General features: G+C 32.5%; 1 protein-coding gene across 2 annotated transcripts in view; it reads right to left on the bottom strand.

Moving 5' to 3' along the window:
* Positions 1–27,952, bottom strand: part of Sol1 — a 240,512-nt gene that overhangs the window by 40,372 nt on the left and 172,188 nt on the right. The window contains exons 8-9 of one of the 2 annotated variants that reach the window (XM_069055430.1): positions 26,811–27,019; positions 26,132–26,203 (exon numbers count right to left, since the gene is read on the bottom strand). In XM_069055430.1, coding sequence (XP_068911531.1) covers positions 26,132–26,203; positions 26,811–27,019 — 281 coding nt within the window. The remainder of the gene's footprint in view (positions 1–26,131; positions 26,204–26,810; positions 27,020–27,952) is intronic. The other variant, XM_069055431.1, reaches the window with a different exon arrangement.

The raw sequence follows: 27,952 nt of genomic DNA, 5'->3' as shown, positions 1-27,952 counted from the left end.
TTGTATAAATCTGTCTTCATTGTTATCACGATCATTATTTGAGTTATTAAAAAATATTTGAGAATGACAACACAAGCAATAAATTTGAACAAGACAGGACAGCCACTCTTTCGTTATAGTTTTCTGCGTCGTCAATTTGGAAATAGATGTTTCCCAGAGAGGTAGTCGGACATAAAGAATTTATGGAGTGGCTAGCGCACGACACGACTCTTTTTGATTTCGTCTGCGAAGGTAACACGAAATTGAAGTCCTTGCTATACAATGCAAACCATATAAAACTTGCAACAAGGTATAATTAAAACAAAATTAAAAGTTTTTAAGTGGGGTTAATTTGAAATGAATTAATCTCGCCTAAGCCGTGAACGTGGAGGCTTAAAATTTGATGCACAATAGAGCCAAATCCGCTAAATAAATCTTGTTTAACAGTTGCAAAACTTCTGGGTTTTGACGTGTACAGAGCAACATCAGAGCTATAGAGCTGCACGGCTTATGGTGCGTATTGTATTTGTTTTACTGTATTATACCCGAGACTATCTCTGTGCACTACTACAAAGGTAGGTGGAAAGCTTTTAGGTCATAAGTACAATATATCCTGCACCAAATGTATTCTAAGTGATAAATAGTGCAACTTTATGACAAGTTTAATTTAAAACTTGGCTTCTTCCGACAAATGACACTTACTTAAATGAGATATTAAAGTGGGGAAGTTTCAGATAAAAAAAATTACCATGCAAGTCACACGATTTTATGCGCCAGGAGATGAATAATTTGTAGATGGAGGCAAGTGTTGTCCCAAAATGATATATTTATTTCATGATGCCGGTCGTGAACGTTGATTCGTTGGGATGGAGTGTAATTTAATTTAAATGAAAAAAATGATTAGCGCCGTGTTTCCACTACATTATTTTTGTCGGCCACAATGAAAGTCATTATGCATCTAATGAAACTCGATGTTCGCACGTCGAGTTTGCGAACTCTAAACGAGTCCTGTACAGTGGACCGAGTCATGTATATTGCAGAAAACATTACAGAGAACGGTGTAAAAGCCGAGATTAATTTATAAGGGAGCTGATGTAACGTAGCAGTTTCAACCCATTATCTGCTGACGGAACACGTTTGGGTATGCATAACGGACATATATGATCCATACTAAATGTCAGGCGGTGTCTTTCCCTTTTTGCATTCTCAGAATTTCGGGGGTATATAAACACGAACGGGCTTATCAACGATGGTGGTGAACAAACACTTCATTTTTGCTTAACTTTTCAATGATTTCCATTACTTCCTTCCTTGCTTATTATGTTAATTGCTAGCTGTATAATAGGATGTTGCACCATTTTGTCGGAAGTTTGCGTGTTGTAAACTCATCATCATAGTCGACGATATTTATAAGTCCAAACAAATTTTTCCCCGATCTCAAACTGTCACTAGGTCATTAAAAACGGTTTGAACTACCTTCTTTTTCCAAGATACCTTTAAACGCAAATATTTTATGAAAGAAGTGACGTTTCAGTGAAAATATGAGGGTTTCCCGTCCTTGAAATTCTCATATTTTTTCAACATTGTTTGAAAATAATTAGTACAGCGTTCTTGTCTTTGTATAAAATCAGAAAGAAGACTAATGAGTAATGACTTATCATGTTTTCTTTTTTGTTTTCCAGGAAAAGACATTTTGTTGCACCTAACTCATATATTTTCGTTTTTTGTAAAATTCTCATAAAGCAGAGAATATATTCCTAATTAATAATTATACAGAATGCCAGTAAACTCGCAGAACAACACAACGGTCTGTTAGCTCTGTTAGCTAAAACCAGACGAACAAAACTGTCACCATAAGTTATGAAAATAAGTAATTTTATTGCAACTAGTAAATAGTTTTATTGGCAAGCTGATAAGAAAAACCTATTAAAAAAATTGTTAATAAAGTTTGTCTCAATTCTAAATTTCCACCAACACTGCATTCTACGTTGGAAATACAACCGGCAACACTGTTTGGTGAAAAATGCGTCAGATTGTATTTGTTAGGTTATCTGTCAATTTCCGTTTTTACAACTCCAAATGTGGGGTTATGAAAGAAAACTGTTGATAGTGGTTTAGGTCCTAATTCATCGTGTTTTTTTATTCTCATTTTATTATATCACTCAAAAGTTATGATATGATAGCTATTTACCACGTTTTTGTACATAATAATGATTTTGTATTACTACGTAAAAAACTCAACAGTTCAATGTCAAATTTTGGCGAGAGGTTGGACCAACCCAGCAAAATGAAACCTATTCTTTTTTCTTTGCTTTTTTTCTGCCAACAGAATTCAACAGGTGGTGGATTTTTGATTTTGAAAAACAGATTATATTTACAGCGGCCGGCAAAAAAAGTGAGCCATTATTTAAATGTAAGTGTCATTAAAGCATTAATTAAACGTTGTTCACGTTGAGTTGACAATTTCAAGGTCAAATAATTTAATTTTTTGGCTCTATAATTATGTTTTGTAAATAGTGACATGCAGTTAACCAACATAATGCAATTTAGCAATGTTCAATTCAACGTGAACGGTGTTTACCTGAATGTCACTATTTACAAAACATAATTACAGAGCTAAAAAATAAAATTATTTGACCTTGAAATTGTCAACTCAACGTGAACAACATATACACATTTTGGATTTTGATGTGGCAGAAAAGTGATGACTAGTTTTTATTGCCGGCCATTGTACGGTCGATGGACAAATAAATCTGGGACACTTAAAATTTAATCTATGTAAATCAGACTATTGAATTGTCAATATATTTGTCATTGTCTAAGGGCCGAATTCACCAATGCCAGTTAAAGTTAACTGCAGGTTAAAATATACGAAAACATTGTTACAACAATAGGTAACTAAAGTAACGAAGCATTTTAACCTACAGTTAACTTTATCCATATTAGCCTTATCTAATATGTCATACCAAAGTTAACCTGTTTTTGATAAAGCCGTAATTAAACGATGCAAATTTGTAAATTTTGACTTATGTGATTGTCATTTTTGTCCCAGTTTTATTTGTCCATCGACTGTACAAATTAATAAATGTATCCATTTGAAAAAGGTATTTTTTCCAATGATGTCTTTTGCTTTGTAGTTCGTGTGGTCGCCTAAAAAATTTAATACACACCTCTGCCAAAAAGTGCCTTTTATCCTCGTCTGGTTTCAAGCCTCGGCTGCGCCTCGGCCAGAAAGCTCAGACTCGGGCCAAAAAGATACCATTTTTGGCCTTGATACACAAATACTATATGCTATGTTGTGTTTAATTTTTTTTATTTAAATTACTCAGACACTTCAGTATCATTACTGATATTAAGATAATAATTTTGATTAATGCATAATTGAAATAAATCCAATACGTTGCTAAAGTTATTTTTAGAAAAAAAATAATGACAATGGAATTTCTTTCACATTTCCCTACGGTTGTTCCGCGAGTCTTGGGACAATAAATAATAAATGAAAAAAACACTGTTAATTTTGACGAAAGGAAAAATGTAAAAAGTAATTATACACGAAGGTAGAGAAGACATTTTTTTAAGCCGAGGTAGTTTATTCCCCGAGAAGCGAAACTTCGAGGGGAATAAAGAAGCGAGGCTTAAAATAGTCTTCTCTACCGTGGTGTATACAGGCTGATTCACGTAGCCCGTTCATTAGAAACTTTTTGATTTCCCAAAATCATATTAATATGAAAATTGGTATTTGACTATAACCGACTACTCCAAGTTCAAATGAAATATTTTCAAAATGGCGGCACTTCCGGAAATACCGGAAATCGATACCATCTTTGTTTTTTTAAATAGAAAGGCCCCATTTTGACTTCACATTTCGATTCTACGTTAACTTTTGAGTTTAGTACGTCTTTTTGTTAATACTTATCTGTCATCGTTTTTGACCTATGTCATCTTTATTGCAAAAAAGTGAGGTTGCAGGGCTTCATTAAAAAAAATATAATTCCTGAACCATCAGAAATAAATAATTTATTTTTACTTTATTGACTTGCCAAAGATTTGGCCGCTTTTCTGTGCTATCAACGACATTTTTTTAATGTTTCATACGCCTACTGCAATTTTTTAAAATTGATAATAAAAAAATGTCGAAAACTTCATTTTTTTAAATGGCAACTACCATTTATGATACTAGATATAAATGTAAAATTAAATTTTAAGGCCACATTTATTAACATTATGTATGCCTATTTGCAGCCGTTTAGGCGTAATTTCAATTTTTTGAATAAAATATTCTTTTTTATAAGCAATTGTTTTATTTGAATTTTTATTCAAAAATAGCATTGCAATAAATATTAGATAACAACAAAACAATAAAAAATAAGCATATTTAACAAAATAATATTTTAATGTAAATGAATTCATTGAAAATATTTTTTTTGTTAATTTGCTTATTTTTTATTATTTCGTTGTTATTTACTGTTTATTGCATGTGATTTTTGAATAAAAATTCAAATAAAACAATTGTTTGATTAAAAAAAAACAATATTTTACTTTAATTATTAATTAAATTTGTTTGTCCGATGCGACGATCCGAGTTCTCATTTTTCAACGGTTGCTATGAAAATTGAAAATCGTCTGTCTACGTTAACCAATAAAATCAAAGAAAATCTTTTGTTGCTAGGTGACGACTGTTCATCATTAATTTCTCTCCTACTAGTTAATAATTTTTCATTATTAACCCACTGGTTATTAGGAGAGAAATTCTACTTCTGGGTTCAGTTCGAGACTCAATAATGACGCCTTCTAAGACTAGTTGTGAAAAAAATATTTTTTTGTTCGACACTGTCAGAATTTGAGAATTTTCTCCTGTGTCAACGGATTTTGATAAATGTCACATAAATGTCAAGCTAATTTTAAAGATTTTAAGCGATTTGGAGCCTTTAAGACGCTCGTCGAACAAAAAAACGTTGTATTCAATTCGTTCGTGTGTAAATTGGGCCTTTTTTGGCACTCGTGGCCCACTCATGCCAAAAAAGGCCCAATTTACACACAAACTCGTTAAATAAACTACTATAATATAATTAATCAACTTAAGTACATAACATTTTTGTTATAAAGTACAAACATTTCCGATAATAATGCGGAATCTGTAAAAGTGCTCCGAATGCTTGCAGCGTTTCCACGTTGAATGGCAAGGGAAATCCTCTCAAAAAGGAATTTCTTTGATTTTGAATCGCCTGATTCCGCATAAAGAAAATGAAGTTGAATAAATTAAAATATTCTTTTTATAATAATAATAATAGTGAATCTCTAAAAATAACAAGCCTAAATATTAATAAACTGCAGCCCCACCACATTGAAAGCCCTAATTATCATTCTATTAGAGAGTTAAGCAACGCTGAGCGCGGTCCATATTTAGATGGGTCGCTGCTGGCTAAACTGTGTTCCTTTGTCACTTCATTCTTGTTGCTTCATTAATTGATAGAAATATCTACAATGATAAATAAATCCGGGCTCACTACATTCCCCATCTTTATAGTAATAATATACGACGTGTTTCACGTAAAAGTACAAGGATGACGAAGTCTAAACGCAACACAAAATACATTTCACAATGGGAACTAGATTCATTAAAAATTATAGATCGTCGTTTTGGACAGCCCTAACTAACACAATTGCTGGAGAGCTTTTCCACGAATGTGCGAAAAAGAGAAAATTTTAAAAAATTGAGGAATGTCCAAACTACTTTTTGTCAAAACATGATTTATTACACCTAGTTACTCATGAAAATCGAATATTGGGTTGCATTTTGTAATCGTCAGACTCGTACTTTTATGTGAAACACGTTGCATAATAGATAAAAATATGTTGGTGTGAAAAAGGTGTATTTTTAGTGTCTAGTTGGCAATACCTATTAAATAATTTTTAAAAATGTCATTGAATTTTGACCATAATTCTAACCTTACTCTCGTAAGAAGATTTCACACTATGAAAACATTGTAAAAATGTGTCAATTTTATTTTGACAGTTCCCGTTTCTTTTACAACCAATTCAAATGGAAAACCTTGTAGCTCCTAGTATTGTCTTTCAATTTAAATTTTATTGTGTTGAGAACCCGAATAACAAAATCAGCAAACAGTAGTTTTCATTTCAATTGAACCTTGCTGTTTCCGGTCACTGCTCGAATTCATTCATACACACAGCAGAAACTTAATAGTTATTTGTGTATCAAGGCCAAAAAGTGGATCTTTTTCGTCCAAGTTTGGGTTTTCTAGTCGAGGCGGAGCCGAGACTTAAAAACAGGCGAGGACAAAAGGCACTTTTTGGCCGAGGTACACATTATATTTTTTAGGCGACCACACGAACTACAAAGCAAAAGACATCACTGGAAAAATAACAAATTATTTTGTATCTACTTTTTTGAAATAGATACATTTGTTAATACATATTACCGGTTTTTTAAAGTATTTTTTATAAGCTTACCAACAAAACGAGAAATTTACTATTTGCAATACAATTAGGTACTTATTTACATAATTTATGGTGACAGGACAATTATGATTGCGGCGTATTAGACATTAGACATCACTTTGACTGTTGTATTAGATATTTCTTCATTCTTCATTACGCTGTTGCTATCGATTATACAGGGTGTCCCTAAAAAAGAAGACGAGTCCATAACTCCGTTATTTATCGGAAGATTTTAATTATCTGTACACCAAATTAAATGGTTGTTAATAAGCTACAAAATGGCCTAATAAATTCAAGTATAGCCCCATGGACTTCAAAGGTAAACTGTCAAAATATTTTTTTTCAAATGGGATTACATGTTTTTTTTTTAGTAATTCTGATAGAGATTTTTATTCTGAAAACAACAATGTATCACAAATATACACTTAAATACCAAAAATTCAAAAAAAAAAAAAATTAAAAAACGCTACTGTCGTCTATGTTCTATGTTTTGCGCTAAACATTGGTGGCATATCTTGAAGCCCTTGGAGCTATACGTGAATTTATTAAGCCGTTTTGTAGCCTACTAACAACCATTTGATTTGGTGTATAGATAATTAAAATCCTCCGATAAATAAGGGAGCTATGGACTCGTCTTTTTTTTTTGGGGACACTGTATGAACGTTCATTTTCTTATTACGCACCAAATAAGTACCAGAAATAAACGATACAACCCTTTTTCGTGGAAATAAAATAAGTACTTTGATCAAATTTAACTGTCAAATATTCATTTGTTTTCAGTCGGTTTACTCGGTTTCGTTGTTAACTTACTAAACAGACCAATAGATGGTGCCACGTCCATGCCCTGAAAAGTGCGTCCGAAAAAGTGCATCCGAAAAAGAGTTACTTCTTGTCCGCATGGGAGTACGTAAAATTACCTTTTTCATTAAGGGTGCCTAAAAAATTATTTTAAAAGTGGTCATTAACAAATTCTTAGTGTTTTTTCTGAAAGAGTCGTAAAAAAATCTACAACTGTAAACATTTTTTACAAAAAAAATAGACAAGGCAAATGAAATAAATTTATATTTTAGAGTCAATAGGATAATTTAACTAACTATGAAGTAAATAGGAGAGTAAAATATTGTTTTCGTTAAAAACTGATTGTTCTACTTCAATTTAATTTCAAAATTTTAATGTCTTAAGCTGTTTTTGTTTATTTTTATTACGGATCTTTACAGCACCAGCTGCGCTAATATTATACGACTATACAAAGTGATCAAAAAGAAAACAAATCAGAGCAGGCGTTGCAAATTATCAGTCATGTCGTAACGCGGATCCTATGTAAATAACTAAATAAGCCTTCAATGCATGGGCGTAGACAACTTGTGGTCTCAAACGCTACTTTAAAAAAAATCCTACCTAGTGAATTTTAGACGTTGGAATTATAATTGTGCATTTTATTATTATTATCTGATAGTGGAGAAAATTTATAAAATAAACAAGAGCAACATTTTACATTCGTAAGAATGGTTAATTTACCAGCTTTGTTGCCAAACGCGACGCCACTGGTAAGCAGATTTTTCGCTGAAATGTCAAAGACACGTCAACGAGCTGTTAACCTAGAAAACAACTTTTCGATTTGAGCAAAGTTTACAGACGTTTACTGTAATAGTTGTAAGTAACAATTATTCCAGCATAATTAGTAAAATGATAAAAATTTAAGAGAAAACATTTTTATTAGAAGGTTACTTTGGAAACGGGGTGAGTAGGCAACCAATAAAACGACTGTGCATTGCAAGCATACTTATGTGTACGATCAAAGTAAGACAAACGCTTCGATAAAACAAAAGAAAAGATGACGTAGCACTCTTGATTTGTTTTCTTTTTGATCACCTTGCAGAATGCATATACGAGTAGAATCAAGAGTACCTATCATCAGTTGTCAATAGTTTTCATTTTAATTTTAACACAATCAACACTAGGTATAAGAAAAGTATCGAAAATCGTGTTTATTTTAGTTCAGTTGAGTATTTTGATCGAACATAATGAAAAATTCAAAACACCTTATTTTTGTGTAATAGCTCATTTTTAAAACTATAATTTAAAACTATTATTTTGGACCACTACATTGTCGTAAACAATGCTGGGATATGTTCCGGAATTAACAGAAATCTTTTACGGATCTTTTACAGTTTAGTTTAGTTAACACGACTTAACACTGTTCAGACACTTTGCAGTTCCAGAATAAGCTGTACTAAAACCTTAGGTTATTCAAACTTTTTAAGAGCAGTCTTTTCTTTAGTCATCTTGTGGCTTCTCTCATACACTTTGTATTTGTAATTTCGTAGATAAACTTAATAAGGTTTTTGATTGAGATGAAACATCAGTACGAGGTCCCTTCAGTTTGCACAGATTTTCCACTATCCAACTGCAGTCTGCATTACATTTACTGGATGACCTGCCATTCCGATTGAAAATTCATATTTAAGTATCTTAGAAATGCATTACATTTCTGTGTGTTACACATTTACATTTTATACTGTCTGAACTGTTTTACATTCTTGATGCAAGCGAGCTCGTATTTCAGTGCAATATGAAAATGTTTTCAGCACAGCTTTCGCCGGTCGCAGTAAAATGTCAATCGATAACCATGCGTTTATACAACATGTTAAAACTGATTACAATTTCCCATACGATGTGCGATATGTCGTCAAAGAAAACGACATTTTTCTCTAAACAGCGACGTTGCAATTTGCATCCACAACGAAAAACTTTTAAACACCCACACGGCTCGTCGTATCATCACAGACGCACTTGTATCGTTAGGTAAAAGTGTTGAACTTCGTCAGTGTCAATTTTCATATCGTGTAATTTTCTTACAGGAGAGGAACTTTTCCGAGCAGACGGATGAACTGGGCTACGGTTCGACCTGAACGGCCTGTGTATTTGAATTATGCACATTGGAGCAGCACGAATGGCATTAAATATGCAAACTTGATTTACACAACCACGGTACACAAGAGTAATTTACGATACGCTGTGTTTCCATGGAGCTAGAAATAATGAAAGACGTATCCGTCAATAATTAACTGTCTAATGAACGAAGTGGTTGAATTAAATTTATTAGGAGGATCTAGGCCTTAAGACCGCATCTATACGTTTCGCTTTCAAAGTTGGGCTTTTGAAAGTTTAATTAAACGTTGCAACATAATCGCTACCTACATATTAGGCATTCACGACCGAGTTGGCTATGACCATCTAGTGTTTTTGTTGGTAGTACTTCGGTGATAAGTAAATTCCCTAAAGGAAGTTGACACTTTTTGTGTTAGGTTAGGTTGTTTTCAGTTTAAGGTTATATTTTCTGAATAGGTACAATGTTGCTGGATCTCTTAAATCTGGTCTGCCCTTTTTAAATTGGAAGTATAATACATTCATTTTTGTTTTAGACCAGAGTAGGCTATTTTAATTTTTTTAAATGTTGGTATCGGGGCTATGTCAAAATAACAAAATCAAAATTGTTCGAACTGCCAGTGTCAAATTTGACATTATTATTAAGTATTAAGGTAAATTAGTTTTAAATTTGTGCAATATTTACATTTATCACTAAATACACACATTATTGAGTCCTCGAAACTATGTAGTTAATTGTAAAATGATAATGCTTGGCTACATGGTCATGAATTTTGACAAGAAAGTGTAACCTCAAATCTTATACATGATGTATATTGTCATTCAGCCACAGTCTTACCATACAACTCGCCAAATTTCCATAGCCTACTCTGGTCTAAAACAAAAGTGAATGTAGTATAGCATCATTTAATGGAATGTTTTTGTTGTAAAAAAATTATTTTTTGTCAATTTTGCCTTTTCCTTTGACGAAAAATTAAAAATTACTTTCTTACGAATATTAAAATAATAAATCTGACATTTTTTTCTTATTTTTCTGATACACCTTCGTACTAGCTAAACGATCAATGAAAAAAATTTACACCTTACATAACAATTTTTTTGAGAAAATGACAAATTTTACTTCAAAAAATTTAATTTAATTTTTACTTAATTTTTTTTTTCAATAGATTTAGTTACAATGGAAGGTTTATTTTAATAGACCAAACAATTTAGAACGATTTGCGGTAGAGAATTCGCCCTGAAACGGAACAAATAAGCCCTGACATTATTGAGCGCAGTGTACAAAGTGTTGGTGAGTGCCAAATAGTTGGCGGGAGGCAATTGCGTTGAATTTTATTGTTAACCTGAGATGTTTGTTTGATTTTGTTGGAGGTCAATTAAAATTTTTACATTAAAAAATAAGTTAAATTTTTTAAGTAAAATTTGTCATTGTACTGTTTGAGTACTAAGAAGGTCTATCAGAAAAAGATGAAAAAAGTTGGGGTTATCATTTAAAAAAATTATTGATGACGTCATTATTAGGAGACGACAAGCTGTCAACTTAAATAACGTACTGTACAACATGCAGTTTTTAAAAACAAAGTTGACCTCTTCGAGGATTTTTCTCAGAAATTAATACTTACAATTTTATCGAATTTATTCCGAACTTTACGAACGCACTGTATAATAATTATTTTTTTATAAGAGAAGTTAATTCTTCGGATTGTGTGGTGAAATGTTTTCTACCTTAAAGCAAATATTTGTAATTGTTTAGGAGACGGTATGTTGAGCTTGAGCTTGTTAATTTAGTTTGCAAATCTGGAACAGAACTTCAAATTGAGTAAAACATGACCTGTTCAGTTTTTTCATACAAAATAAACGAGAATGATTTTTCTCGACATATGAAAATGGAAATGACTTCGGAACTGTTTAGGGATTGTACAGTTTCCGCGAAAGGATAAAAGAAAAGAGTGATAACAAAACTTTTTAGCAAAATTTCCAGATTTAGCTCGATTTATTTTCTTGTTCGTCATTTTTCTCGTTTTTCATTAAAACTTTTTTTCGAGGACATGTAATTTTGAATAAATATTAATCTGTTAAAATAAGATTTGAAAGTGATGAACTTGTTTTATTAAAATTTGTGTACATTAATCTGTAATGTGAGTGTAATATTAAATTACGTTAGCTCTTGTATTACATATTTATATAGATACCTATCTATAAATACCTAATTGGATATATGTATGGATACTATTGCGCACACGGAATGTTGAACGATTTGTCATTCGATTGACATAAAAATGTAAAACTAGCTTCAGGTGCAATTAACCTCACTTTCGATTTTTGTAAATTTTATCATATTGACATGCCAAAAATAAACTTTCAAATGTCAAATAGTTTCAAACGTCAATCATAATGACAATAAAGAGCCACCCTTTATTGACATTTTTTGAATTGACATAAATTTGACGTCTAATATTCCGTTCGCAACTGTACCATTTTATATTTTACATTGTTTTCTGTTTATTTTTAATTTTTAATTTCGTATCCCACCTCCACCCGGCGGCACGGCAATTTTGCCGGAGTACATACACTATTACGGATATTACTATCAAGTAATAGTGCAGTGCTTATCAACATAATTACCGGCGTCTCGACTCCGCATTTTGACTTTGTTGTGTATTATGTTCTGTGTCAATGTTAAGGAACTTCCTCACGATGTGACATGAGTATAATAATATACCTTTTTGAATTTCAACTACCAATGTGTTATCTAAATCCAGAATTTTTAAATTTTTAAAAAGAGATTGCGGTACTATTCCCGTTGCTGAAATTACAAGTGGTAAAATCGAAATTTTTTCTAAACACCAAAGATTTCTCATAGCAACGGAGAGCTCTAAATATTTATTAATTTTTGTGTTATATGTCTGTGTTATATTATGTGAATTTGGAACAGCTATATCTAAAAGATATGCTTGCTTTTGTTGTTTATTTAAAATTATAATGTCTGGTCTGTTATGCTTAATATGAATGTCAGTTAAAATTGTTCTATCAAAATATAACTTGTAACTGTCATTTTCCAAACAACTTTCTGGTGTATAACTATAATGTGGTTGTGTATTCTTTAATAAATTGAATTTAACAGCTAAATTCATGTGTATAATTTTAGCGAATATATCGTGACGTTTTTTATATTCGCTTTGAGCCAAAACGGTGCAAGAAGAAATGATGTGTTCAATTGTTTCCCCTTCAGTTCCGCAAATCCTACATTTATCAATTATCGATTGTAAACCGCATATGTGTTTTTTATAATTTCTTGTATTTATAACACGATCTTGTATTGCAAATATAAAACCTTCCGTCTCAGGGTGAATATTTGATTTCTTAAGCCATGCATGAGAGGCCTGAATATTAACTTCTGGTTGTTCCAGTTTTCTTTAAAGTATCTCCCATGTAAAGACTTCTGTTTTATATTTGCTATAGTGTCAGGTATATTTGGCTTAACAATATCTGAAATTATATTATCACTTAAATTTAAAGGTGTGTAGCCTTTATCGGCTGAAACCAAAGCATTAAAAAAGGTGTTATCACGAGCTCTATTGAGGAAATAATTTTTTAGTGAAGCAATTTGATTTTTTAGCAGTATTTCTAGATTTGAAAAATCCCTACCACCGTTTTCGCATGGTAAATTAAATCTTTCAATAGCAGATTTAGGATGGTGTTTACTAAATTTGGTAAAAAGAACTCTAGTTTTAATGTTTATGTTCTGTAAATTAGTTTTGGACCATTTTATAACACCGAAAGAATAGGTCAGTAATGGAACAGCATATGTATTAACTGCTTTTATTTAATTATTACCGTTTAATTTTGATTTTAAAATAGATTTAATTCTTAAATAAAATTGCGTTTCTAAATTTTCTTTTATAATTGAGTGTTGAATATGATTTGATTGATTAATACCTAAATATTTATAAAATTCTCCTTTAATTAAATTTTTAATGATTTCTCCTTCTTGAGTTATATATTCTAAATGTTCGTAGTGACCGCGACATATTGATTGCATTTTACACTTATCAATACCAAAAGTCATCCCAATATCATTTGAGAAATGTTCAGTTATTGTTACTAAAGATAAAATGTGATTCTTTTTAGATGCATAAAGTTTTATGTCATTCATATAAAGAAGGTGATTTAATTTGGATAGTGTGGTATTATTATGTCTAAGATTAAAACCGTATCCAGTGCTATTTCATAGATTTGTCAAAGGATTAATGGCTAGACAAAACCATAAAGGACTTAAAGAATCTCCTTGATAAATTCCCCGTTTAATTTGAATAGGCTCGGATTTTAATTTAGTATTATTTATTGATAAATTTAAAGTAGTTCTCCAAAATGTCATAACATGGGATAAAAAGTTAATCAAATCCAAACTAATTTTATAAATTTTAAGAATTTTAATTAACCATGAATGTGGTACTGAATCATAGGCTTTTTTGTAGTCTATGAACGCGGTATAAATATTTCTATTATTTTTTTAATTTTTTTTAATTACATTTATTTTATTCATTTCATCCAGGTTTAAAATAGTATATTAAAGAACGAGTTTTATAAGGGTTGATTTGGCGCACGAGTTCCAGGTGTAGAAAACGACCCGTAGGGGAGTTTTGTATGGAACGAGTGCGCCAATGCCCTTATATAACAAGTTTTTCATGTTATTTTTTAGAATTTGCACCCTTGTTTTAATTTTTAAATAAAAAAATAAATTTTCAAATTCTAGGGAATTTTGTATTAATTGGTAATTCAAGGTAACGGATGCAACTACATACATCTGCACAGAGTTAAAAAGTGGAGTTTGAACATTAATATTGGAAGTTTTTTGGTCTAAATGACAATAATACACTGAAATATTGATAAAAATTTTCTTAGAGATCTATTAAACTACGAGTGCTTTAAGAGATAGCCATAAAAGACTCCAAATTGAATACAACAATAGACCTATTAGAGACGCAGATTCTAAAATGTGATATAAGAGTATGCTACTTTCAAAATCGCCAGAACGGATTAAAAAAATTTTTTTTCGCAAAAAAGAAATTTAGAATGAAACTTTATGTTATAAAAAAATCAGTGCAACATTTATAATTAAGATAAAAAATGCAGTGAAAACTGCATCTGACAAATAAATGATAATACAGGCTGTCCCAAAAAAAAAAACGAATCCATAACTCCCTTATTTATCCGAGGATTTTAATTATTTATACACCGAATTAAATGGTGTTGAATAGGCTCCAAAAGGGCCTAATAAATTTATGTATAGCCCCAAGGGCTTCAAGGCTAAACTGTCAAAATATTTCTTTTTCAAATACGAACACTTTTTTTAAATAATTCTGATAGAGATTTTTTATTCTGAAAACAACAATGTATCACAAGTATACAATTACATACGAAAAATACAAAAGGATAAGTAAGAAAAAATACAGTACGATCGTCTATGCTCAAACTGCTCTCCATTTTGCGCAAATCTGCGCAATCCCATATGTTATTATTTGTCATTTGTATGTGTTCGCATTTGGAAAAAAAATATTTGGACAGTTTAACCTTGAAGCCCTTGGGGCTTTACGTGAATTTAGTAGGCCATTTTGTAGCCTATTTACAACAATTTGATTTGGTGTATAGATAATTAAAATCCTCCGATAAATAAGTGACCTATGGACCCGTCTTTTTTTGGGGGACACCCTGTATAAATAATGCTTTCAAATTAATTATTACTTGGTAAAAATATCCTAAATGACAAATAAAAAATCCGGCCTCGATGCCGCGCCCTCTTTTTTATTAAAAGAAATAATTTCATTAATTTGAACAATTCAAAAATGAACACAGACTTGAACGAATTAATTACTAACAAACTAGTTACTAAATATTATTAGTAACATTTTCCCACTATGCGCACACAGTTGTGATAATTTACATCAAAGGAAACATCCTGCTGTTTATGCTACTTGTTTGGAGAACAGATACCTATTATTTGCAATTAAGCAACAGGATGTGTCTGAGCAGGCTGAAATTAATTCCCGGCTTTACCCAAGAATCAATTTAAGTGCAATGCTTTTTCACCAGATTATGAACTTCTGTCTGTATTGTCATGGTTGTGATTGGCTGAAAAAATGGACATTGTTTTGAAAACTATGAAACCTAGATTTCTTTTCAATAAGTTGTATCTCTAAAATCTCAAATCGGGTGTTCATTTAAATTTCCGGTCAAAGTTGGCGTTGAAGAGTCGATTGTGAACGCACCACTCGTCAGTCTGCAGACTAAAAACACAAACAAAGCAAAAAGTGAGGTTAGATTTAAACACCTAATCCGTGATCCGTGGTGCATTCACAATCGACTCTTCAACGTTCAACGTCAACTTTGACTCTTAAGGTACGTTATTATTTTTTTAGAATTTGCGTCTCTAATAGGTCTATTATTGTATTCAATTTGGAGTCGTTTATGGCTATCTATTAAAGCACTCGTTGTTTAATAGATCTGTAAGAAATTTTTTATCAATATTTCAGTGTATTATTGTCATTTACACCAAAAAACTTCCAATATTAATGTTCAAACTCTACTTTTTAACATCTGTTGCAGATGTAGTTGCATCCGTTACCTTGAGTTACCAATTAATACAAAATTCTCTAGAATTTGGAAATTTAATTTTTTTTATTGAAAAATTAAAACAAGCGTGCAAATTCCAAAAAATAACATAAAAAACACGCTTTATAAGGATATTGGCGCACTCGTCCCATAGAAAACTCCCCTACGGCTCGTTTTCTACACTTGAGACTCGTGCGCCAAATCAACCCTTATAAAACTCGTTCTTTAATATACTATTATTGATAACTCATACCTATTATTATTCAACTGTTGTAATTTAATTCAGTGTTTTTACGACCTGAAAACTTCCATAAAATGTATTTTGCAACACTCTCTTTTTTGTTTTCAGATATTCAAATTTATGTAAAATAAGCTTGATAAACAAGAAATTACACTGACATTATTTCCTACTTCGTTAAGTTTCTCAGGAATTAAAAGATTTAAACCTTGTTAAAGCTTGGCATGGAAATTAATTCTACTTAGAATTATTAATCGGTCATGGAAAAGAAACAGGGTGGAGTTCTAGATTCGTCAAATAAAATTTAAACAATATCATTTCAGCAACACAATTTTAAATCACATTCTTAATTGCAGGTCAAAGTCTAGAAGATGTGTTTGAAATCGTGTGTAAGTCTTACATAAAGACGAATGAAATCACCTCTTCTTGGAACGTCATTGGAACAATGCGGACATTTCCACAAGTGCCACAGGAGGGTTGTGGTTCTTGTCGCAGTAGAATTTAGAAGCATTTTCCACACGTTTAATTTATCAGGATATGTCAGCTTTATTCAAGATAAAGGAAGATACTTTCTGATGTAGTCATATTGTTGTTTCCTATCTTAAAAAAATAATTGTCGAAAGAAATAAATCTTTTCTAATCGGTCCATAAAGTTTATTCCTGTCTGTCGTAAATTTTTAGGTGTGCTAAGAAACTTTTCGACGACGGCTGGACCATTTATAAAATCTATCCATTGAGACACGCTTATAAAAAGAAATGTTTTAAATTGATGCGTGGCTCATAAAAACTTTACTCATTGTATCAAATGGAGAGATTGAAATTTTTGTTTGGGTTATCTGCACAAATTGTGTTGTTTGCTTCACAAAACTATTCACAGAAAAATAGAAAGCAACATAAATTGCGCACAGTCAGTCGAATAATCTGGTGGTGAAGGATGTTCATTGAAAATAATAAAATACATTTTATGAATTGCTGTAATACAGATGAACACGATACGAAATACTGAACTGTAATTTCCCTATCGATGCAATTTATTATTATGTTGCAACTCGGAAAAAAAATCACATTCAAGCTTAAAAGCTTCATTATCTCTATTGGTGATAATACGGGAGCGACAACTAATTCAGTGAAAATTTCAGATGATATCTTCGAACGTTCCACTTCTTTGATGCTCTAATGGAAATTCTGAGATTTCCGCAAGCTTAATGGATGTAATCTTTAATCTAATTTGCAGTTGTGTCCTTTTTACGATATAATTACATTAACTTCCTCTCGTGATAGTCTAATATCACATGCAAAGGGTGGTTTATTTTCTTTCTCAGTCGCAACAAGTGTGTAATTGTAACTTAATTTAACGAATTTGCAAAATGTGTCGTAAGTTCTTGCTGCGGATCGATGACAACCCGTGGCAGGGTGTCATTAATTAAACAAAATGACAGAACATGGTCAGTTTATCTTTATGGAGAGGTTGTAACGGTTGTTGATCTACGACATCCACAGAGGTGATGAGTTGGGTCATAATTTGTGCTGCTGAAAAAAAATCTTGATTTTCTCAAAAAAGAATTAAAACTGACTAAGGAGCCTTGTTGGGACAGAAGGTGTGGTCTTTGGACCCGTGAAAATTTTTTAATTTTTCTTCAACTAACTCACAGTGCCAGCCAAAAGTTAAGTCGATTTATCAGGTGTCTAAATAAAAATCTGATCAAGTATGCTTTGTCACAAATTCTGTCATTTTCTCGTATGTCGTAGCTTACGGAATCTAAAAGTCTGACTGTTGTCGAGTTTAACCTCTAACTTGTGATTAAAGTTTTTGTTTTTGTGCTCTATTTTTGTTAAAAAAACATTTTTTTCCAAAACTAACTTAGATCTAATATTAAGTATATTTATTCCAACTTTATTATTCAACTTCTAGATCAAATTTATTATCGTTTGTCACTTAAATAAATTAATGTAACATTTTATGTTGGACATGTCGGTCGTAAAACTTTTCAAAACACTCTTGATCAGATTTTTATTTCGACTCCTGGTATTTCTGTTCTCACTGTACATTATGGAAAATTTATGAATTCTTGTGTCTACAAGTCTTTGCATAATAGTGTCGGTGTAATGCCGAGTCGTAAGTGCTTTTAAGTATGTAATATCATAAAACAACTGGTGCAAAGCATTTAGAAGACATAATCTGTTACATAGTTGCTACACCGCAACTCTGTTATATTACCATTATGGTATATTTATTATGGTGGTTGGAACAATTTAGATGTATAAATTGACTTATAAGAAAAACCAATTGTCTAACTTTTGTGTGTCTTTTGTTTTTATACAAAACCCAACTTAATATTTTTTGGCAAAGAAGAACGTTCAGAAGAAATATAATTTCAAATAATGGGCAGCGATGAGTATACAACGGATGACGGAAAAAGAAAAAGTAACCAGCCTGATTTAAGAGAGATTTTTGGAAGAAGTAAGAAAATGAAGAAAACTCCCGGTAAAACGGATAAGAGTGAAGACAAATTGGAAATAATAATCATGATGATGTAGGGCCTGAAGCGGATGGTACGGGAGGATTTAAGAGTTATCAGGGAGGAATAGAAATAATATAGGAGAGAAATGAAGGAATTGAAGGAAAATAGAGAGATGAAAGCAGAAATGCATAGAATAAATGAAAAGGTGGAGGTCATGGATAGGGAAAGAAGACGCAATAATGTTGTCGTTCAAGGGTTACAGATGATTTAAAAAAATGAACACGTGTTATAGGATGGAATGCAGGATTTTTAAAAAAGCACTTAAGGGTGGTTGTGTGTATAAAAAATGCAACGAAAATTGGGGACTAGACATGTTTGATACAACTGGAGAACATAACTGACAAGATGGAGGTACTTAATGAAATATAAACGAAAATTACGAAATCTAAAAGACGAAAAGACTTACTTATATAAATGAAGACTGCTCGCAAGGGAAGAGAAATACAGAAGACTAAGAACGGCAGCAAAGGAGGAAGAAATTAAGGGAAAGATAGTAAAGATACAGAAAACTGATTGTTGATAATAAGGAATGGAAATGGGACCCCTGTAGATAACAGCTCAAATTGCCGAAAGAGGAAACAAAAAACTAAGTAACTAAGGGAAAAGTACAAAAGGGGTCAGGGAGAACATGGTGAATGGAACCCGGAAAAACGAAAGAATAGAAATGGCAACGTGGAAATGAAAATAGAATATTAGAATTAGGACTGTTAATGGAGAAAAATATTTTTTTTTCTAACTAAGCCATGGGCCTACTTGACCCGTAGTGCTGACTATATACAGGGTGTCAGTAAGTCATCTGCCAAAACGTAACTCCAACGATTAAAACAATACGTATAATTTGTTACTGCTCCTTCTCTTACAGTTCTTGGAAGAATTTAAAGTTGACCAATAAGAGCTTACAAATTACAAAATACTGAAGAATAGTAGTAGTTTCAGATTAAAAAAAGAATCACTTGCTTGTCACATTTGAAATTAAAAACTAGTGGTGGCGCAAATCAACAACTGAAATGCATTCACGTTGTTTTGGCATGAGAAGTGATCGTGGAAATTTTGCATTTAATTTGGTAGTAAAGCTGTCTGTTGAATAAGGTTATGTTCTTCTAAGTTTGAGGTTATGATTAGCGTCAGTGTCTAGTGCATTGTTGTCAGTTTTACTAGTTTGCAATAGAAGAATACTCAGACATCGCGGGAAGTTCAGCCACATGTTATGTTCATTTTGATAGGTCCGCATGTCAGGCACTTTAGTGACCGAAATCAAACAGTATGTCCAACGTTAAAAAATAAATCAATGGTTCCCATTATGCCAAAACAACGTTATCGGTGTTTAGGATATTTTTATAGACAGACGATCTACTAATTCCTAGGCCCATGCGCTACCTGAAGTTTCCTTAATATAAGAACGTCATTGTTTGAAAGAACTGTTGAGTGTATTGTCATCGTCGTTTTGAGCGATAAGAATTTTTTTGTGAAAATTCCACTCGGGAAGCTGTTAAATTGTGGAAAGTAAAGAACTAATTTGATAATTTGGCTTTATATCGTGAAGGACATTCTGAAGTGGAGTTATATCAAAATTGAGCCAGAAAAAAATCAACTACATTTGGCTATCTCTCTTTGGCTCTATTTGGCTATCCAATGCTTCAAAGGTGGTTTATTAAACTGAAAACAGATACCTACTCGTAGGTAGATCTTGAAGCATCTCTCAGCAGTTTCAGCTGGATGAGGGAAACCATTATTTTAATCAACAAAATTTATAGAAAATTTACGACTCCGGAAATTTCCGCGGAATGTGAAAATAAAATGTTTGTAACTACTATAAAAACTCGACTCCAGGACGTCCTTTAATGTGGCTTTCCGTGTAGAGGGAAAGGCAAACGAATGGACAGTCGAACAGTGAAAAAATGTGTTTCAGAACTGCCGATTTTTTTTATTTACTCAAAAAAGAGAGTTTCTATAAAACGTTCCAAGTATAAGCACAAAACAGATTATGGGTCTATGATTATCTGGATCTGTTTTCTGCGAGTTGGAAGTAGCAGACTTTGTAAATGTGCAAGATATAATGCAAAACAAAAACATTTTAGAAATCAATGTTGTATCATATGAATTACTATTAACTGGTAATAATTTAGTGTTTATGCAGCATCGAGCTAATAACGTAATAACGTAGACTGTTATATCAATGTTATACAGGATAATGATCCAAAGCACACTTCCAAGTTGTGTGAGGACTATAAGCTATCCATCTCAAGGTCCAGATTACGGCCTCATCGAATTATTATGAAATGAACTAGAAAGACAAGTACTAGTATGTAAAACCAAAATCTTCAGTTTCCAAAAATTATAAATTATTATTGTACGTTAGGTGCATAATTGCTAGGTGTGATAGGGCTTGTCGATGCGATGAAATCACCAATTTTACATTGAGAGATTTCGAGATTTCTGCTATCTTGATAAAAGTTTAGGATACTAAAAATTACAAATCGCGATCATTCACCATTTTGGGAAATTTTTTACCTGGAAATTTGTTGAAAGTACATCGGATAATTTAGGTAGTGTTGTAGATTTTACTAATATTATGAAAATTTCAAGTAAGTACCAGTAATATTACAAGGGAAGTAGGAATCACTGTTGCTTTAAAATTTGAAAACTGTAATAGTAATGTAACTAGAGGAAAAAAATAAATGAGTTCATGTCCGATTTTTTTTTGTGATCCGCTTGAAGATAAGGTATAGGTATTCGCCATTTCGGATAAGCAACATGACCTCTGGCGGTGGAAAGTCAAATCACCGAAAATTATCGCAAATGGCAACTTAACACGGTGATTTGTGACGGTGAACGTGTACGGGCCACAGGTACCGGCGTTAGTGACAAAAAGTGGTGTCACAATGGGCAAAAAGAAAGTAGATAAAACCAAGTGTTGTGTCCATGGTTGTCATACATGCAGAGCGAAAGACAGAGAGACCAGCTTTCATTACTTTCCACGCTAAAATAGTTGTAAAGTGCAAATCATAAACATTTTTGGCGGCAAGGAAAGTATAGACAGAAGAAAAGCTTGGGAAAAGGTTTTGTTATTGAGAAAACCTGCAAGACGGCATATGCGAGTATGTGGAAAACATTTTTTACGTGAAGATTTTATAAATCGTAAGTTCCACGAATTTGAGGTTAAAAGTTTGTAGTTTATTCTACTTTTTTCAACTCCACGCAGCATTTCCCAAAAATTGCGATTGAAGGAATTTGCTGTTCCTTCTCAAAAGTTATCCAACAGGACACACGACACAGAGAAAGTTTGCATCAAAAATTACAGGCAAAGTAGACTGTAGTGCACTTGACATAATAAGTGAGAAGGTAATTGTATTAAATAAAAAGACATTTAGTTTATTGATGTATTTTTATTGAAAACTTGTTGCTGTAAATAAAATTTCATTGAAATTTAACGAAAAAAACCTAAAATTACCTGTCCTATATCCCATCACACTGTACCACACACTGACTGTCAGCAGAAGCCTCCAAGTATTTAAAAATTGTAGCTAATCGAAGAAAAGCCATCCTGTAACTGAAATATCAACATATAGTATGTTTTCCACTTTTTAAAAGACTTTCAATGTTTTGCAAACAAAATATATAATGCACCTAACCTATCTTTACGCCTCTATTTATTTTACGCCTGTTTTACGAAATTACATCATAATCTTTGATGTCTACATTAAAAAATGTTACTTTAAGGAATACACTTACCTTACTAAAAAACACACTGCACACAATTAACAAATAAAAGAGTTTTGGGCACAAACATTAACACGTAAACAAATGGAAAATCTCACGAGGAGGATTTTCGAACAGCTGATTGTCAGAACAGCAGCGCCCTCGCAGTAGTCGAAATCGCGAATATCATTCAGAGTAGAAGGTCTTTTTGTGCTTCGCCCAGTTGTCGACCTCAACTGCGTTTCGGTCTTCAATCTCTGAGCTCCGCACAAAAAGACTCATTTCTACTCTTTATGATATACCTAATATACAATTTTCCAGAATTTTGCAAGAGGAATAAATGAGAATTTTTTTCATAATTTGATTAATAAAGAAAAAAAAACAGAATGTGTCGTAAAGACGCACGATAGAAGTGAAACTTTTGTATTACAGGGAAACATTGTAATTATTCATCAATCACTTTTAAATAGCATATTCAAAACAAAATTGTATATTTTAATGAAGAAAATAAATTATAAACAACGATAACACTAAACAATATCGAAATAACTCATTGTTCATTTTTAAGCCTCCAAATTAAAGAGAGGACATTATCGATAAATGCCGTGAGTATGACAAAGACAGAAGTATACACTGCTCCCACTCGACCCGATAGTGTTTATTTACCCCCACCACTTTTCGTCACACAAAAAGGTTACCGATCAGAATTTCAAGACCCTCCCATAAAAAGTTTCACTTCAAAAATAAATTGAAGTAATTGACTTAGATTATTATTAATCCAGCTTTGGCTACTATACGAGTATTTGTAGTCTTCCTTCTTTGCAATGCACTGACACTCTCGGTCAGGTAGTTTCTTGATTCCCCGTAAAAAAGTTTTTTTTGAATGCAGTCAGTCTTCTTCATCGCTGACAAACTTTTTCCTTCATAAAATCTCTTGAGAGTGTTTACATAAATGAAAATCTGTTGAGGCGAGATACAGCCTATAGGGAAAATGGGGGAGAACATTCCACCACCGTGAGAGTAACAGTATCCCGTGAAGCATTATCCTGCACAAAACTGACGAAATTCCGCGCTTTTTTCTCTCTTTACCGGTAGATTTTTTCACCGGGCTCTTAAAGAGACTTGAGTAGGTCTCCACATTTACTCTGCATTATTTTGCGATCAAAGTTCAAAATATTTCGTATTTCTGAAAAACCGTAGCCACAGTCTTGGGCGTCGGGTTTGCGATTTATTTTAGAGGTGTTGTCACCTTTCTTTAAAAATTTGCTCCATTTATAAATGTCCATATCTGACAACATCTGTCCTCCATGCTGTGCTTTTACTCCTTTGAATATGCCTAATGGTTTTGATCTTTGTATTGTAAGAAATTTATTAATAATACCTCTTCACTCTTTTCTCTCAGTGCTACCCAATTATAGGCTAGTAAAGGTCTTGGATTTTCTCATGGGCTATAAGATATATCTACGCAAACGACGAATATCGGTCTCACGTAGACACTACAAACCGACCAGAAAACAACGTCATTCGTTACGTTAGTTTCGTCTCTCTCTAGTCTATTTGTATTTGAATTTGAAAGTAGTCGATGTTTTCAGTTTTAATTTACAGATTTTTCACTAGTTTGTCGCTCGGCCATCGCGCAGATATGTCCAAAGCCCATGAGAGAATCCAACACCTCTACGTCATCTGTGATCAACAGTCGTAGTCGTACACGGTTTAAAATACAATTTAAAATTGAAAGTCGTTTGTGACTGTGCCACATTGCATTAGTTTTCTTGTTTACCATAATGTAGGTATCTACGTTTTGTAGAAATTTTACTTTTTAATTGTTTTACCAAACTTAACAAACTGTCATTCATTTCATTAGCATAGTTCTCTGCTTGTAACCTACAAATATAACTTCCGGAGACGATGAGGAGGGATCGAAATTCTTGTCAGGATAGGGTTAGGATGATGAAATATCCCCGCGAGTATTTATTTATTTATGTTAGCACTCAATTGAGCAAAACCCAATTTCAGAATCCGGGTATACGTTTTGATCCTATGACTGAGTGATGTGGCAAAGATAAGACTCGTAAACAAGGTTTAAATGGTTATCCTTATCTAATGTTTTATTCTTATTTAGCCTTTTACATAAGAAAATTTCGTTGCGTTTTATCGACTGTTACTTAACAGCCCCATTTTTCGTCTGCAGACGATTACTTTTTAATCTTTCGCTCTATAATGATACTGGTTTACAGTAGTATCTGTAGCACTTTAAAAGATTGCAGAGGTTTGTGTTTCCTTTTGTGTGATAAAAATTTCAACAATTTAATCAAATAAATAATACGTTGTTCGTTGCCTATTGATGTAAATGTTTCAACATTTTAAGAAAACTAAACCATCTTGTACATAATGCTAATGTCTCTTGATCGAAACGAGGGTGCTTCAAAAGATTAATTCGGTTGAATATCAAATCCAAATCTCATTACTTATAAATCTTAAAACCATTTTATGTAAGTTGCGTATAAAGTTATGTATACTCTGTTTCTGAGGCCGATGCCGCTAAGTCATAAAATGACCGAAACGCTGACAGATTCCGATTTGGACGCACTGTCCAAAACAGTTCATAAATAAATACGCAGTCTAGGCCATTCTACTGGTGTAAAAATGTTACAATACAAGTTTTTGGATTTCCTGCTCTAAAGTAGATACTATCCCTTTCCTGGCATCTTCTAAACATAATGTTTTTTCACTCTTACGCCCGCACACAGAACGAGGTATCTTCCCGATAAAAGAAATTTGCATGTGCGTGTGTTAAGCGGTGATGATTATTAATTTATGACAACCCGGTTTTACGACTTACCGGCATCGAACTCAGAAACGGAGTATATCTGTAATGATTTCTCAGATTTTACTAAAAATAATGATTTATAATAAATAAGTCAAATGAAGGGCTAATTTTGTACCTTTTACCCAATATTTGTAGACTGCTTAACAATATTATTCTAAACAGCAATCTTAATTATTATTTTCCCACCTAATAAACAAGTTCTTAAAAAAATCTATGGATTAAAAGTATTGTTTTTTATCAGATTGTTATAAAAAATTATGTTGATATTTTGGGATAAACTGGAAGTGAAAGTAACATTTTACTAGTTTATTGATATTGCTTTAAACACATATTTTTTTATTTATCATGATATAATTTGTAAAAAAAGACGGTAGTTTTCTATATGACTTTGTGTGATCTTTGAATGCCAGAACATTTGAAAATGTTGTTTTAATTACAAATGTATGTGATGAACTGATGAAACTTATTGAGTAAATATCTTTAAAATGTAAACCTACTCGTACAATATTTTTGTTTTCATAAATAATATAAAAAGTCCTTCCATTATAAGTTGGAAGGTATTCCTAAGAAGTTTGATCGCTAACATGAAAGGAGTTCTAGCTGGGGGTGTCTAAAGTAAAGTTAAAACTATAAAGTTGCAAGGTTTAGTTATTTTTTGAGGTATGTATATTAATTAACTTGCCTTGAGGGCATAATTTTACTCGAGACTTTGTTGTTGATTGTAACGACGTAGGAGACATTGCAGCTGAAAATACATTTTAATATTCAAGTCAAGTTTATTTTTATTTAACAAGACTATTACTTTCTAATTAGTGAACTTTCTGTAACTCTGTAACTGGTATATATAAATAAAGAGTTGTTCATCAGCTATGTCTGAAAACTTTGGGAAAAGTAAACACTTACTAGTTTCGCTAACGTTTGGTTCAGTTTCCGTCGGTAACGATAAGGTCCCAGGACGATTGTATCGATGAGAATCTGTAAAACAGATCACATTACAAGATATTTTCAGACTTGAAGTGGAAGAAATAAATCTGCAGAAAGAATACGCTCTGAATTGATTTTTCAGAATAAAGGAAGCTGCCCTAAAGTACGGTCTCTACTTCCGTTTGGTTTGTCGCTCTGCTAAACTAAGTTATTTTACAGGTGCATAATTTTTTGTCCAACGAACATTATCGTTGCATATAAAAATGATTTAATCTAAGAACAACAATCAATGATTATCCAGTTAAATCACTAAGCCAGTAAGAAGTATTAACAAGTTCTGTAATAACTTTGCCAACAACCCTTTGTCATCAAGGAAGAATAATGAAGGCGTACATTTTTTATTCGTAATTTTCATAAAAGTTGCACGTAATTGCCAAAAATTAGATTACTGCCTTGTATTTTCCGGCGATTAAAATGCAAAACTTCATGAAAGTCAAATTGAAAAATAAATATTGAAAACTGCTTTCAATGTTACTTTCACCTCTCAGCACTAGATGGCGCTGTGGCTGTTTCAGGAGGAAGCGATTTTCAGGATAGTGAGTATAGATTTCAAGAGGATCACCGATACTCGGATCAACGAAATGGAGACTCTATTTACCTATCGTATTATCTTCCATTGGTTGGAACTGAAAGCTAGCTTTGAATCCCTGTCCTGGCCAATCGGAATTTCCTATAAACTCTATGAAGAGGTCTGATCCTGTTGATAGGACTTCTAATTCGGTGCCTTCATTACACAGGACTCTAATAGAGGGATCGGCTGACGTTTTTCCGTCGTACACTCGTATTAAGTCCGCCCTGTTTAGACAGCTGCAAACAAACACCTAATTAAACTTCTAATATGCTTTGGAGCTCCTGATGCAGTTGAGCTAGTCTCTTAGATATACATTGTACATTCGCAACGATAATGTTGATTTTCAGCGCAGCTTAATACAAATTACAAATTAATTTTGGTGACGTCCCGTTCTATACCCTTGTTTCATTACAATAACTTATCTATCCTGCAATTTTCCCTGGTTCTTAATTATTTTTTAAACGATAAAACGTAATTAGAATTGTAATTGTCTTTTTTGCTTGTTATAAAAATAAACATAATTAAATGTACACCCAGGAAAATGCTTTTAGCACTTCATTTTAATTTTTATAACATTTAAACGTTTTATTTATTTTTTCATAATGGAGAGATTTTATAAAATAAACAAGAGTAACATTTTACATTCGCGAGAATGGGTAATTTACTAGATTTATTGCCACTGGTAAGCATATTTTTTGCTGAAATGTCAAAGAAACGTCAATTTTAAAGCAATGGTGTATTGTTGTTGTAAAAAACTACTTTTCGATTTCGATAGATTCCGTATTTGTACACTAAGCCTCTAGCTTCCATGTTAGTCTATAAACTGTTTCTCTAACAAAAAACAGAAATACGCCATCGGTCGAGTGTATTTTACAAAATCAATTGAATTCGTTAAAAGGAAGTTGCGGGCGCTCCCTCTTTACTGTACTCCGCCATTTAAAATTGTAATGGGTGCAGTAAATTTCTGAACCGGATCTTTGTGAGAGTTGCGCTGGTCATGTTTTTATTAGGAAGAGGTCAAAGGCTGAGCTAACAGGTACGGTGCTCCCCGGGAGGATATCTCATTTTCGATGTTAATGCAAAAAAAGTTTAACGATAATTTATTGTACTCGAAGTTTGCCATCTAGCAGCGACGATGATAAGCTTTGTCGGAGGTCTGAAAGTAATGG

Source organism: Tenebrio molitor, chromosome 8 (genome assembly GCF_963966145.1).
Source record: "Tenebrio molitor chromosome 8, icTenMoli1.1, whole genome shotgun sequence".
NCBI classification, from domain to species: Eukaryota; Metazoa; Arthropoda; class Insecta; order Coleoptera; family Tenebrionidae; genus Tenebrio; species Tenebrio molitor.
This window is presented reverse-complemented; position numbering and strand designations above follow the sequence as displayed.